The sequence below is a fragment of the Puma concolor genome, chromosome E1 (assembly GCF_028749965.1).
Source record: "Puma concolor isolate L17-30 chromosome E1, mPumCon1.1.hap2, whole genome shotgun sequence".
NCBI lineage: Eukaryota > Metazoa > Chordata > Mammalia > Carnivora > Felidae > Puma > Puma concolor.
Window position 1 is genome coordinate 3,574,948 of NC_141680.1, and position 13,436 is coordinate 3,588,383.

Here is a 13,436-nt window from a genome sequence, read left to right on the forward strand (position 1 = left end):
ATTACGCACTATCATCCCGCCAAATCCTAATAAAAATAATTTCAGTGACATTTCACCTTTCAAGTGTTTTCCTAACTTGGAGGTAAAGTATTGCATATCCTATTTTAATACTCCTTAGATGTGGCTACAAGGAGTCTTTTCTCTGTGTGTGAGTGCATGTGGGTGTGCTCATGTGTGTGATTTACGGATTCCATCCTTTCTCCTGCTGGCTTTTAATAAACTGGCTGTATCCCCTGAACCTAGCTCAGTGTCAGGTCAAAAGGATGCTCCGGGAGTGTTTGCTGAATGATTGTGGCATTAGAGGTCCCGAAATATTCTAGCAGCATTCGGGAGGGGATGGTGCTGAGCCAAAGTTGGCAGGAAGAATCGGGTGAAGGGTCCGCACTGTCTCCATAGAACCTGCCGACTGGGCCGCTTCTGTGTCTCTGCTGTTGGGGTCACTAGGTTATTAGCAGGGTTGTGGTATTACTTTTCTCCTAATGGGCTGGTGACATCAATGGGACCAAGCAAAGCTCTCAGTAACTCCTCAATGAATCACAAAAAGCTTGAACACAAAGCTGTCATCGTAAAGCACACAAAAAGGGTCTTAAATTAAGAAATTACCGCTGAATTTGATCATTTCTGTGCTGTGCAATTTCACACTTTGATTAAATGGCGCTAACCTCTCTCAACCAAACTATGAAGCCAGTTATAAACCATCAGGGGACAGTGACTAAGTGCTAACCCTTCCACCAGAATTGGAGGGGCAGTGGCCCTGGTTTCGATTATTCTATATGATAACGAGAAAGGTCTTTGGGAATGTAGGGGAAACTAATCAGCATTAGCTACTGAAATTGTTTTTACAGTTTTAAGTATTTAGAATTAATTCTATGATGCTTTAAAGGTCTACCAATCATGATGAAAACTATACCCTTCTGTTTGTTATATGGTATATTAATATCTACCTATGATATTAGGTAGATATCATTACCTATGATATGAGTTTGAAGTTGGTTAAAAAAAAAAAAAAAAAAAGCCCTTTGAAAACTCCAGTTGAGCCAGCAAGGCTGGGGTCGTGCTGGGCTTTGCAGGCCTGACTGGGTACAGATGTAGGTGTCCCAGGGTCCACAAGAGGGCTGAACGTGGGTGGCAACAGCTCGACGTCACGCTGAGAACCAGACTTCATCTCAACCAGCAGGCTCGAATTTCTGCACTTGTGCCTGCTGTCACCAACCTCTTAGTTCGAGGCCGTTCAGAGCAGTAGATAGGAAGTCATCTGGAAGATGCCATCCAGAGGTGGGGGACTCGCTAGTTGGAGGGGCAGGCAGGCTGGCATGGAGGAGTCCCTTCTTCGGGGACGGTTAGGTTTTAGAAATCACTGACTGGTGTTTTAACTCTGCCCTAGATTCAGGCTCTGGCGTAGCACTGAACGCTGTGCCAGACTCTTGAGGGTCCGTAACAGCGACCTATGGTGAGGGAGCCCAGCACACAGACTGCCTCCAGCTGGCTGGGCACAAAGCCAAGCAGGTCTTGAACTTGGTCATAAAAACTGTATCCAAAGTTTGCAGGTAAACGCTTCACGTTTACTGCTTAACCACTGTGGCCTGAATTCTAAGAAGTGGTTTCTATTCCTATTTCCACAATAATGATTAAGTTTTAAAGGTAAGCACAAAAGCCTGCCCGGATGGCTAAAACAGACATGGACGTGTGCCGGCGAGGAGATGGGGGCACCCTCATGCACTGCTGGTGGGAATGGAGGGCGGTTCCTTCAAGAGTTAAACCGAATACTACGGTAACCCAGCCGGCCCACACCCAGGTGCCTGCCCAAGAGAATGGGAAACACAGGTCCACACAAACCCTGTGCACAAATGTTCCTGGGGCATTGTCCAAGATGGCCCCCAAGTGGAAACAATCCAAAATGTCTGCCAATGGATAGATGGATAAACACAGTGGGACCTACCTACCGTAAGGGAATACCGTTCGGCCAAGGAGAGGGATAGAGTATTTGTACACGCTACGACATGGATAAACCGTGCAAACATCATGCAAAGGGAAAGAATGCCAGGATTCCATTCAAGTATCCTATGCACGACAGACAGATTCGCAGAGACAGAAAGTATGTTGATGATTTCTGGGGACTGGGAGGAAATGGAAGGTGATTCCAAATGGCTTTCTTTTTGGGGGGATGAAAACACGCTCAAGTTGACTGCAGGGATAACTGTGTAACTCAGTGTAATGAAAACAACAATGCTGAACTGTATGAATGTGTGAAGTTTATGGCGTGTGAATTAAATTTTGATGAAGCTGTTAAAAAAAACAAGGAATGAGCAGAGAGAGACAAATAAAGGACTCCCCAAATCAGGGGCCTCGAAACGCCTTCCCCTCCCTTGTTCTTACAACGCATACTGTGTCTAGTGACAAAAGGCTAGAAATGTATACAAATGGTTCCTGGGTGCCTAAGTTTTGCCTGTAACGTTCAATGTAAATTCACAAACCAGGGATGTCAAACCAAATGAAACACCTTGCAAAGTACAGACTGCTTGCTGGCAGTCATTCTCAAAATGGGGTGAGGGGGTCCCTGGGAAGGGGGAGCGATTGTGGGCAAAGAAGTCATTTCTCGACGGGACCCTCTGCAGGGTCACTACCGCCCACAAGCATCTCCTAGTCTTCAAGTGGGCTGGGAGGAAAAACTGAGGACCAGTGTTCTTCTCAGTCTTCTAGAAACACAAGCACAGCCCCCACCGGACTAGACTACTATTACAATAAACATGGGAAAAGCAGCCCCAGAGATATGTGCAGAGTGAGTTCATGCAGCAGGACATGCAAATCAATGACGGAGGGAGGGAGGCATGGCCAGAGAAGCTGTCGCTGCCCTGTCTTTGGGAAAACGTGCCCCCTGTCGACGGAGCCGACCCAAAGTACAGTCCAGGGGTAGGCATGCTACTCACACAACAGCGATCCATTCTGTGGTTTAAAATGACATCGAAACAAAACGTTAACAGTAATGGTGTACGGATTCCATGGTGGAATTTGGAAAACCCCGATCTGTACAGCAGTTATTTAATGCTAATTCACTAGTGACCCAAGTGCACATTAACAGGTCATTTTAGCGAGTACCTCGAAGACACAGAGAAAAGCTAATTTCTGGTCTAGAGGTTCCTTCTGTAGTCAGCAAAAGAGCCTTTAAATGTCCTCCAGGACAACAATGATTCCGTGAACCCTTCCTATTTGTACGAATGATCTGCTCTCTACAGCTGAAGGAGAAGACAGAACGTCATAGGGCCTTAGCACAGCTTTGCTGTCTGAGAACATCTTGAGAATTTTAAGGAGGGCTTCTGAAAATCTTGTCTATAGGACTATTCCTATAGACACTTAAGAATTTCTTTATATTAGTAAGTCATTTCTAGAACATTGTGCTTTCCTGCTTCGTATTAGCTCTGTTTCATTGTCTTGTGGCAGACAGCCAGACCGAAGCCATCCAGTGCCAGGGAAAGGGTCAAGTCCAGGACAGATGTCCCTCTCCTCCAGGGTAGCAGGAAAGGCTCTGTCTACGGCTGTGCTCTATGGAGCCTGAAGGGGGGAGCATTCGATAACCAGTAAGAATAACACTCCTCCACCACTTGCCCTGGATAACAAAGGATAATTTTACATATTATATCAACAAGGCCCTCAGCTTAAAATACATACGGGCCATAAAAAACTTTATTAGAAATGTGTAAATCCAAAAAGGTACAACTTTAGAGTTGCAGCCCCAAACTCAAAAATTTAACGTATGGCCCAAAGCGAGGCTTCTGTGTATTTAAAGAAAAACTGAAATCGTTCCATCTCGTATTTGACACACGAAACCCTGAGGGTTCAAGGCTTCATCAACAGGTGATTCAATGTCATGATAAAAAGGGTAGAGAAATATTCAAACTTGTCTCGAAAACACATTTAAAGCCAAAGGGCATGCTGCTGCTCACAAAAGATGATGTCTCTAAGCAACACATTTTCAAAATCAAATTTTCTTTTTTGCGGTAAATTTCACTCACAACTCCTGGTATTTGTTTCTAATAGAGACTCGATCTAGAGACAGAAATTAGCGCAAACACTCAAGACTAAGAAGCATAAACAAAAGCACTTGCCTGATGCTTCACTGGTTTTGGCGATTCCTGCTGTTTGTTACAAACAGATAAACGCAAACGTTAGCGAGTCTGGGCCTTTCCCTAAGCGGTGAGCCACATCTAAAGCACCATGTGACCATCCACCTCAGAGCTGTGACAGCGGATCTGGCTGGCGTTCCTCAGGGATCAGCTGCCACTTGGGCAGATTCAGGATCACTGACCCCCTTTTATCTGTACCCCTTTTCTATCATCGACTGCCCCCAAATTTCCATCCTCGTCTCAAGCTTCTATGGCCAGTGGCAACAGCCTGTGTCCCTGCTCAGAAAAGACAGCTAAAGACCCTTGAGGACCATCTTTTGGTGGAAATAGGCAATCTTCAAAACACTGCTCTTCGATCATTAACCATTCCTCCCAAAGCTTTGCAAGAAATCAGGCTTCAAGCCGGAATCGTAATTCTGGTTGGCCTGTTAGAAAACCTAGGTACTACAATTCCCTCCTGAGCGGAGGAAGTTTCTGGGTGGGGGTCGTGGAGACAAGGGGGCAGTCAGTTCCAGCAGGACACTGAGTAGCTGTGCTTCCTTATTCTGGTTTCTGCCATCGTAAAAGAATAAACCGAGGCATTAAATGAACAACGGAACGAAAACTTACAGGAATATTATGGTCCTTCCGTCCTTTGTGCGAAGAAGCGACATGAGCAAGGTACTGAATGACTTTCTTAGTATTTTCTGTCTTCCCAGCACCTGATTCACCCCTGAAAGAAACAGTAACACAGGCTGTCTTAAAGAAAGCAGGGCGTCCACCTTCCAAAGTTGTAATTAACAAAATTAAACGGAGTTGGAACAAGAATTGGTAGGAAATAAAAAGGATGTAGGATAAAAACCGATTGGCAGAAGTCAGAAAATTGTTATTATTCTTAAATGGTATTAAATTACCACACACTTTTTCCACCCCCTGGAGGTGCCAGTGAGACACAGGGAAAAGTTCAGAGTGCTGTGTTTTTTTTTTTTTCAAGGAGTTTGGGGGTTCCACCAGAGAAGCAGCATTTATCGTAAGAGGTCATGAAAACATTCCTCAGCACCAGAAACCCATCCACCACTGGGGATTTAATCTGAAGGAGCTTCAGACCTCTGGGCTGCCCCTTGCTGCTCAGGTCCAAGCAAGGTTTTCTCGCTCTTCCCCCAAAGGAGCGGACGAGTGTTCCTACAGCCACAGCACCTTGTACATATTTTGTCACATCTCCTCAGCCACCTGCCGGCCTCGCATCCTGGGCTCCTGGGGGAAAGGGCAGGACCCCGTGCATGTGCGTCTGTTTACTGTGCATTTGTGTTTATTTGTGTTAGTTTTTTTTTAATCCACGGAACCTCGTGCAGTGCTGACCCACAGCCGCTACGCAAGGTGTAGAGACAGTGAACGAACACCGTGAATTTTGTGATGAACCAGGACAGATGCCACCACTTTGTATGCTTTACGTTTTAAAACAAGGCTAGCACGTTTCAAAGGCTGCTTTTGATTTCTACTCAAGTACTGATCTTGAAATTCAGGGAAGCTTCTGGACACACAGCGCTACCTGAGTTCTGGCCTTTCTGTTCAAATATCAAAGGGTCCCTAAGATCGGATCAAAGCAAACCTATCTTCACAATCGATAAAAATCTCAATTTGGATTGAAGTAGAAATTTTGGGGGCGCCTGGGTGGCTAGGTTGGTTAAGCATCCCTACTCCTGATATCAGCTCAGGTCATGATTTCACGGTTTGTGAGTTCGAGACCCATGTTGGGTTCTCCACTGACAGTGTGGAGCCTGCTTGGGATTTTCTCTCACTCCCTCTCTCTGGCCTTCCCCTGCTCATGTTCTTTCTCTCTCTCTCTCAAAATAAAAAAAATAAACTCTAAAAACACACACACACCCCAAAAAGCCCCAGTGATTCTTAAATCACTGGTAAACTGTAAAAAAAGATAAATAAAACAAAAAATTTCATTATCTAATTAGATTTTTAAAAAAAGCCTCAGGGGGGGAAAAAAACAAAAAAAGAAAAAACCAGGGCGCCTGGGGGGCTCAGTCGGTTAAGTATCTGACTTGTGGTTTCAGCTGAGGTCATGATCTCACGGTTGATGAATTTCAGCCCCACACTGGGCTTTGAGCTGACAGCGTGGAACATGCTTGGGATCCTTTCTCTCTCTTCTCTCTCCCTCTCTCTGCCCTTCCCCTGCTCTCTCTCAAAATAAACAAACTTAAAAAAAACTCTTCTGAAACCCCAAAATGTTAATACACACATGGCCGACTAATAATCCTCTAAACCCGTTGTACCCAACCCAAGCCTTAGAAGTCTAATTTTTCTAACAAGCTCCCACCCTTTCTGGAAAGTGTACTCTGAATTGCGCTGTTTTTGTCCACAACTTAAGTATGTCAGTGGGTTTACGGGCTGCATTATTTTCTCTGCACCCAGACACCTACAATCTAAACTGAAGAGGCTCTGGGTAAAGGGAGCCCCACTGACCAACCAGTTGTATGGCTTTGAGGGAGGAAATGGTCTCCTTCGGGCCTCCATGCCACCATTTGTAAAGTGGAGGAACTGGGAGCACCGGGGGGTTTCGGTTGGTTAAACGCCCCGACTTAGGCTTGGGTCATAATCTCAGTTTGTAGGTTTGAGCCCCACGTCGGGCTCTGTGCTGATAGTGTGGAGTCTGCTTGGGATTCTCTCTCTCTCTCCTTCCCCTGCTCTCACTTTCTCTCAAAATAAATAAATTAAAAAAAAAAAATCAAGTTGTCTCTGAAGTTTATTCTTTCAGATAAACTTCACATAATTGTTTTGTCACGCCTCACTCATTTCTTGCCCGATAAATAAAAAAACAAGAGACAGAATTTTGAATTAAGTAACATTAACATACTTTTTTTTTTTTTTTTAATGGGAAAAGGTGTTCTGTCTCTCGGGTAAATTTTGTGTTTTCTATGCTCGCAACTATCAAGGATGTGTTGGTCTTATACATCTTTGAAATCCTGGTGCCCAGCACAGTAGGGGCTCTGTAAATACCAATGAATAAATGAATACAGGTCCTGCACGTGTTTTAAGTTTATTCCTAGGCTCCCTTTTATATTTTTTATTCCTGCTATTAACGTCCTTGATCTTCTACCTGGCTACCACTGGCACCTGGATAAGGTAATACATTTTAATTCACTCATTCAATAAATACAAATCAACCCCTGTGTACTGGGCATTCTCCTTTTTTTTTTTTTTAATTGTTTCTTTTTTTACATTTTTAATTTAGTTTTGATGGAGAGACAGAGCACAAGTGGGGGAGGAGTAGAGAGAGAGGGAGACCCAGAATCCGAAGCAGGCTCCAGGCTCCGAGCTGCCAGCACAGAGCCTGACACGGGGCTCGAACTCACGAACCATGAGATCATGACCTGAGCCGAAGTCGGACGCTGAACCGACTGAGCCACCCAGGCCAGGCATTCTCCTAAGGGCAAGAGCTAGAGCGGTGAACAAAGTCTGCGTCCTCGGGGAGCTCAAGTTCAGGGGCAAAGACATAAAATAAACCACAAAAAACAAATAAGAGAAGCGGTAAGACATGAGGGACGCCATGAGGGCAACAAGGAGGCAGCTGGGGTTGGGGAGGAGGCAGAGAGGAGCAGAGGACACTTTCCTGGAGACTCGATGGTTGGGGGGAGCCTCCAAAATGGGGGAGAACAGACCAGTGAAATCCGGGGGCGCCATGTTCGGGGCGGGGGGATGGAGACCCAAACACAAAGGAGTATCTTTGCCAGGAACGGGGCTGGTGTAGGAGCTGAGGCAACCAGAGAGGCAGAGAACCGCGGGGGCTCCGGATGCAGCAGGGACGGGGGTCGGGGGGGTGACCCAAGTCACGGCAAAGAATCTGGATTTTATTCAAGCATAATTGCTCAATAGCCAGGATAGTGGTTTTCTCTGTTTGGTTAACTTTGTTTAAAATACTTAGTGCTTCAAGGCTAATCATGATGCTGGCGGCTGTTTTCAAACAAATAACTTTTCTCCTACGCCCAGAAATGAGCCTCTCGTTTAGAGTGATCATTACTTGTCTCGAAAATACTTGTGATTGTTCCTTTTCAGCTAAGTTTTGCCTCTGTGGTTTCTCCACAAACTGCTGTCTATTGGACAGGCTTCGGTGTGTCCTTAAAGCATTTTGTTCCTTCCCGGTCACACTCCCCGGGCTGTGCCTCTCAACTGCTTATATAAACTCTGCCACATTTTTTCTACTTCGGGTCTAAGGTAACTCTGACATAGAAACTATTACTGCAAAGACGAATGTATTCCAAATACCTCACTACTGAGTTCTCAAGAGGGGAGGTGGGGAACCTTCTATCCCCTGTCTTAAAATGTGGACAGTAGCGGGGCGCCTGGGAGGCTCACTCGGGTAAGCACTGGACTCTTGCTCTCAGCTCAGGTCACGATCTTGCGGTTCACGAGTTCAAGCCCCGCGTCGGGCTCCATGCTGACGGTGCGGAGCCTGCTTGGGATTCTTTCTCATTCTTTCTCTCCCTCTCTCTGCCCCTCCCCTGCTGTCTCTCTCTCTCAAAATAAATAAAATTAAAAAATTTTTTAAATGTGGACGGTAGCTTCTCACATGGAAGACTGCTGTGAAGAAAAAATACAGTGCATCTAAGGCACATAACTTGTATCCCGTGAACATCACCCATTACTGTGCACCCCTCACCCACCGTTCACGAAGTACCTTGAGTTTCTGGACTCTGAATTATTTTATGACTCTATAACGCTAGCGTAATGGTTAAGAATGTGGCTTACGGTGTGAAAATGACCTACCCTACCTTCAAATCCTGTCTACCCCTTTCTAGCTCCGGCTAAGTGCACGGAAGGAGCCTAGCGCTGCCCCGGCCGAAGGGGGTCTCCCTAAGTGGCAAGAGTGCTAACAGCAACGATGAAGACAAGGGCATCCACAGAAGTATGAAAAAGGGAAAAAAAGGAACCCGGGTGTGTGTGTGAGAGAGGTGGCAGGATCCACGGCACAGAATTCTTGGAAACGACTTTTTATTAAGGGGAACGGGCGGCACCCTTGTCCCAGCCAGAAGCGGAGGAACAGAAGCGGCCTGAACACAAGTGAAGATGTGACGGAACCCAGAGGAGTCAGCAGAGTCCTCAGGGAGGAGAGCACAGAACACGACCTCAAAGAGCGAGGAGGACAGACACGAGGATCTGACCTCATTCCCGCCCACGAACGGCATGTACCGACGAAGGAGCCCTACCCTGGAGATGCCACAGGCTTCGCTGCCGGCCCACGGGGTGCAGGTACGAGGCCAGCGACACACACGGCACAGCCAGGAGCCCGCTGTGGGGGGGGGGGTGCCCTGTGTCCTGCACGGGACATCGGGACACATAAGACCCGGGGTGCCTCTAGGCTGGAGGTGTTCGAGCGTTCTACAGAGGTCTGTGGCTTTCACTGGCTTCTCAAAGAGGCGTGCCATCCAAAACAAAACGTCAAAAGCAACAGTACTGAGAAGCAGGGGGATGGACCACGAACACGTGATCCATTGTGGGCTCTTTCTTGGAGTTCCTTCTGGACCACGGGTACATTTCTCCAGCGAGAGACTCCTCCCCCAGATCTTAACTGCTTCTGTGTTTATTCTCTCTGGATGTTTGTGACATCAAATCCAATCTAGTTTCAAAAACACCCTCTGCCTGAAATTCTTGCTTCAGATGACCTCCATCTGAAAACGAACAACACATGTACCTCCCCCCCAACCCCCCGCCGCCCACACACTAGCTGATGTTTTCCTGTAGTTTCAAAGCTCTGTTCTGTTAGAAAGCAGCTTATTAGCAAGAGCAGAGGTTTTATGGTCAAGAAGGGCTTGGGTTCGGGGTCCCCGGGTGGCTCACTTGGTTAACCATCCGACTCTTGCTTTCGGCTCAGGTCACGATCTCATGGTTCATGAGTTCGAGCCCCACATCAGGCTCCGTGCTGACAGCTCAGAGTCTGCATGGGATTCTCTCTCTTTCTCTCTGCCCCTCCCTGGCTTGCTCTCTTTCTCAAAATAAATATACTTTAAAGAAAAAAAAGAAGGGCTTGGGTTCAGGTCCTCCATCGCGCTAACACCAGGCAGGGTCAGCTGAGGATAACGGGACATGTAATTGGGGCTAACGGGGCTACTGCAAAGATTAATGGCGCTAACACTTGCAAAGAGGCTAGTGCCCTTTCCTGGCGTATTTGCCAAGAACATTTTAAACTTCCATTCACAAGCTGATTTGCATACTTCTTTCCCCCATAATTTAGCTCCCATTGAGATGCACCTACAATAATCCAAAACTTCCCACAGTTTTAAGACTTGAGCATTTCTAAGACAAAGGATCTTCTAAAGAGTGCACAAAGAGCACACTGTGGTCCAGAGAAACTGGCTGTGGGGTCGTGGAGCTAGTTCACAGGAGACAAGAGAGAATACCAGACTTCCACTGACAACACAATGGCTTTTCAACTGTATACCGCACTGTCGCCTTAGATGTGTGGGGGCTTCTTAATTTTTGTTTTTAAAGCAGTTTTAGACTTACAACAAAATCGAGAAAGGCAGAAATTTCCCATATACCCCTGTGCCCACACACGCATAGTCCCATTATCAACATCACTGAAACGGGACACCGTAATCACCCGAAGTTCATAGTTCACGTTAAGGTTCACTCCACTCCAGGTGTTTGCGGTACATTCTATGGGTTTGGACAAACACGTGATGACTCGTACCTACTACTAGAATATCATGCAAAGGACGATCAAGTTCCTCTGTGCTCTGCCTGTAGTCATCTCCCCCCCCTTCCCACACACACCCCCGGCACCCGCTCATCTACTCACTGTCTCCATGCTTTTGCCTTTTCCAGAATGTCATACAGTTGGAACTTCTCAGAGTGGCTGCTTTCACTTACTAATACGCATCTGGAGTTCCTCTGTGTCTTTTTGTGGCCTGAGAGCTCATTTCTTTTTTAGTGCTGGATCACATTCCAGTGTCTGGATGGACCACTTTATCCATTCACCTGCTGGAGGGCATCCTGGTTGCGTCCTAGTTTGGGTGATTGTGTACGAAGCAGGTTTTGGTGCAGACCTAAGTTTTATTCCGATGGGGAAACGCTAAGGCGTGTGCCCGGTGGATCCTGCTGAGTACGCCTGGCTTTGCAAGAAACCACCACACTGCCTTCCAAAGCTGCGCCGTTTCGCTTTCCCACCAGAGACGAATGACCGTTCCTGTCACTCCACGGCCTCGCCAGCATTTGGCGTTGTCGCCGCCGCAGACTTTGGCCGTTCTAGCGGGTGTGTGCGGCTAGTATGTGACGTGGGCATCTTTTCGTGCACTCCTTCGCCATCCACGTCATGTGCTGAGGTCTCTGCACCATTTTTTAATGAGGTTGTTTGTTTTCTTATTTTACATATTTCTGGCACATCTTGGGTAACAGTCCTTTACCCGACGTGCCTTTTGAAAATATTTTCTCCCAGTCTTTAGCTCACGTTTTCATTCTCTTGACGTTGTCCTTTCGAGAGCCGAAGCTTCTTTAATATTAATGGAGTCCAGCTTATTGTTTCTTTCACGGGTCATGTCTTTAGTCTGAAGGACTAGACATGGGTCACGTCTTTAAATATCTGAAAAAGCATCACCAGAGCCAGGGGCCTCCACATTTCCTCCTGTCATATACAAGTTTTATAGTTTGGGTTTTACGTTTAGGTCTATGATCCGTTTTCTAGTTCATTCTGTGAAGGGTGTAAAGCCTGTGTCTACATTTTTTTTTTCACATGTGGCTGTCCAGTTGTCCAGCACCGTTTATTAAAGGGCCTCTCTCTGCCCCATGATGTTACCTGCGAGCCTCTGTCAAAGATCAGTTGACTGAATTTTGGGGTTTTAGCTATTTAATCAATTCTACCAATTTGCTGATCTTAAATTCTTAACATAGGTTACTCCTAGGCAAGAACTAATTGTTTTAAATCTAGGCGGGCTCGGTCAGCACCACCTAGTGTATTGGTATAGGACACATGAAATTCCTTAACAGTAAGAAAAAAGTCAGGGTGCCTGGGTGGCTCAGTCGGTTAAGCGTCCGACTTCGGCTCAGGTCATGATCTCACAGTCTGTGGGTTCGAGCCCCGTGTCGGGCTCTGTGCTGACAACTCTAGAGCCTGGAGCCTGCTTCGGATTGTGTGTCTCCCTCTCTCTCTGCCCCTCCCCTGTTCTCAGTGTGTGTGTGTGTCTCTCTCTCTAAAAGAAATAAATGTTAAAAAAAAAATTATAAAAAAAAAAAAGTCTAGAAAAAAAAAAAGAAAAAAGTCTCATCACATCCTGATGGAAGCCTAGTGTGGGGCAACCATGGTTTTATAATGATTACGTTGCCAAATACACGTAAAAGGAAAAAAAACTTGAGTTAACCAGCAGTTAGGAAGTCATAAATGTAAACAAATTACTCTCTAAAAAGGGAGCTTAGAGGGCAGAATCATTTCCTCACCCACGTGGCTGCAGTGTGACTTTTAATTCTAATGAGAAGAAAGTCATGTTGACGAAACACTCTTGATAGGATCTCACCTCTAATTACGTGGGATCCAAGTGCATGGCTTTCTCAGGATAAAGGAGACCCTGAGTGTCTTTACTACCGAACATGGCAGGACGTGAGAACAATGAGCACATGGGGGGTAGACGCTTCACTGGGAGCCCACACTGCCCGGCCTGAGCCCGCACGGAAAAAGGCTGGCCAGGTGGTTGTAGGCAGATGAGGCCAGAGAGGAAGTTAAGATGTTCATCCTTTTGGTGGAAAAGTAAGTTCAGAGTAAATGATTAAAACAGTAAAGGTTAAAGAGTGGCTATCAAACCACCTAGGTAGTAGATTAAAAAAAAAAAAAAAAATGTTGTTTCCACCTGTGTTTTTCTCTGGGATACTATGTACACAGAAGGACTCAATATAAAATAACTATTACATAACATTGACTAGTTAATCTCACGTAGGAAACTTAACCAGCTTGGCTGGGTGCTAAATTTGAAAGGATCCCAGTTACACGCCCTTGGACTTCTTTACATGGTGGACACTCAAAGGCACCACAGAACATGCTACGGAACATCTCCTAGCCTCTCAGATCTGAGATACACTGTTTCCCATTTTTATATTTCTCAAGTCACAATGTAGCTTATAGTAGATATGAACAAGAAACGGGTTATTAAATATCACAACCAGTGGTATCCAAGAACAAAGAAAGCCTGAAAGAGGCTGAAAGAGGTGGGGGTGGGGATTTGCCAGGGAACTTTCTTCCAGGGCGATGGTAACGTTCTCCATCTTGACAGAGGTTCAGACGATACGAGTAACTCAGCAGAAGCAGATTTAAGCTTCGTGTATTTCATCACGTGCAAATCA

At 46.1% G+C, this 13,436-nt stretch overlaps 1 protein-coding gene across 4 annotated transcripts in view; it reads right to left on the minus strand.

Annotated features, from left to right (window-relative positions):
* Positions 1–13,436, minus strand: part of MYH10 (myosin heavy chain 10) — a 132,313-nt gene that overhangs the window by 80,488 nt on the left and 38,389 nt on the right. For 3 of the 4 annotated variants that reach the window (XM_086685978.1, XM_086685979.1, XM_086685980.1), the window contains exon 5: positions 4,731–4,833. In XM_086685978.1, coding sequence (XP_086542104.1) covers positions 4,731–4,833 — 103 coding nt within the window. Of the gene's footprint in view, positions 1–4,103; positions 4,134–4,730; positions 4,834–13,436 lie in introns of all 4 variants that reach the window. The other variant, XM_086685981.1, reaches the window with a different exon arrangement.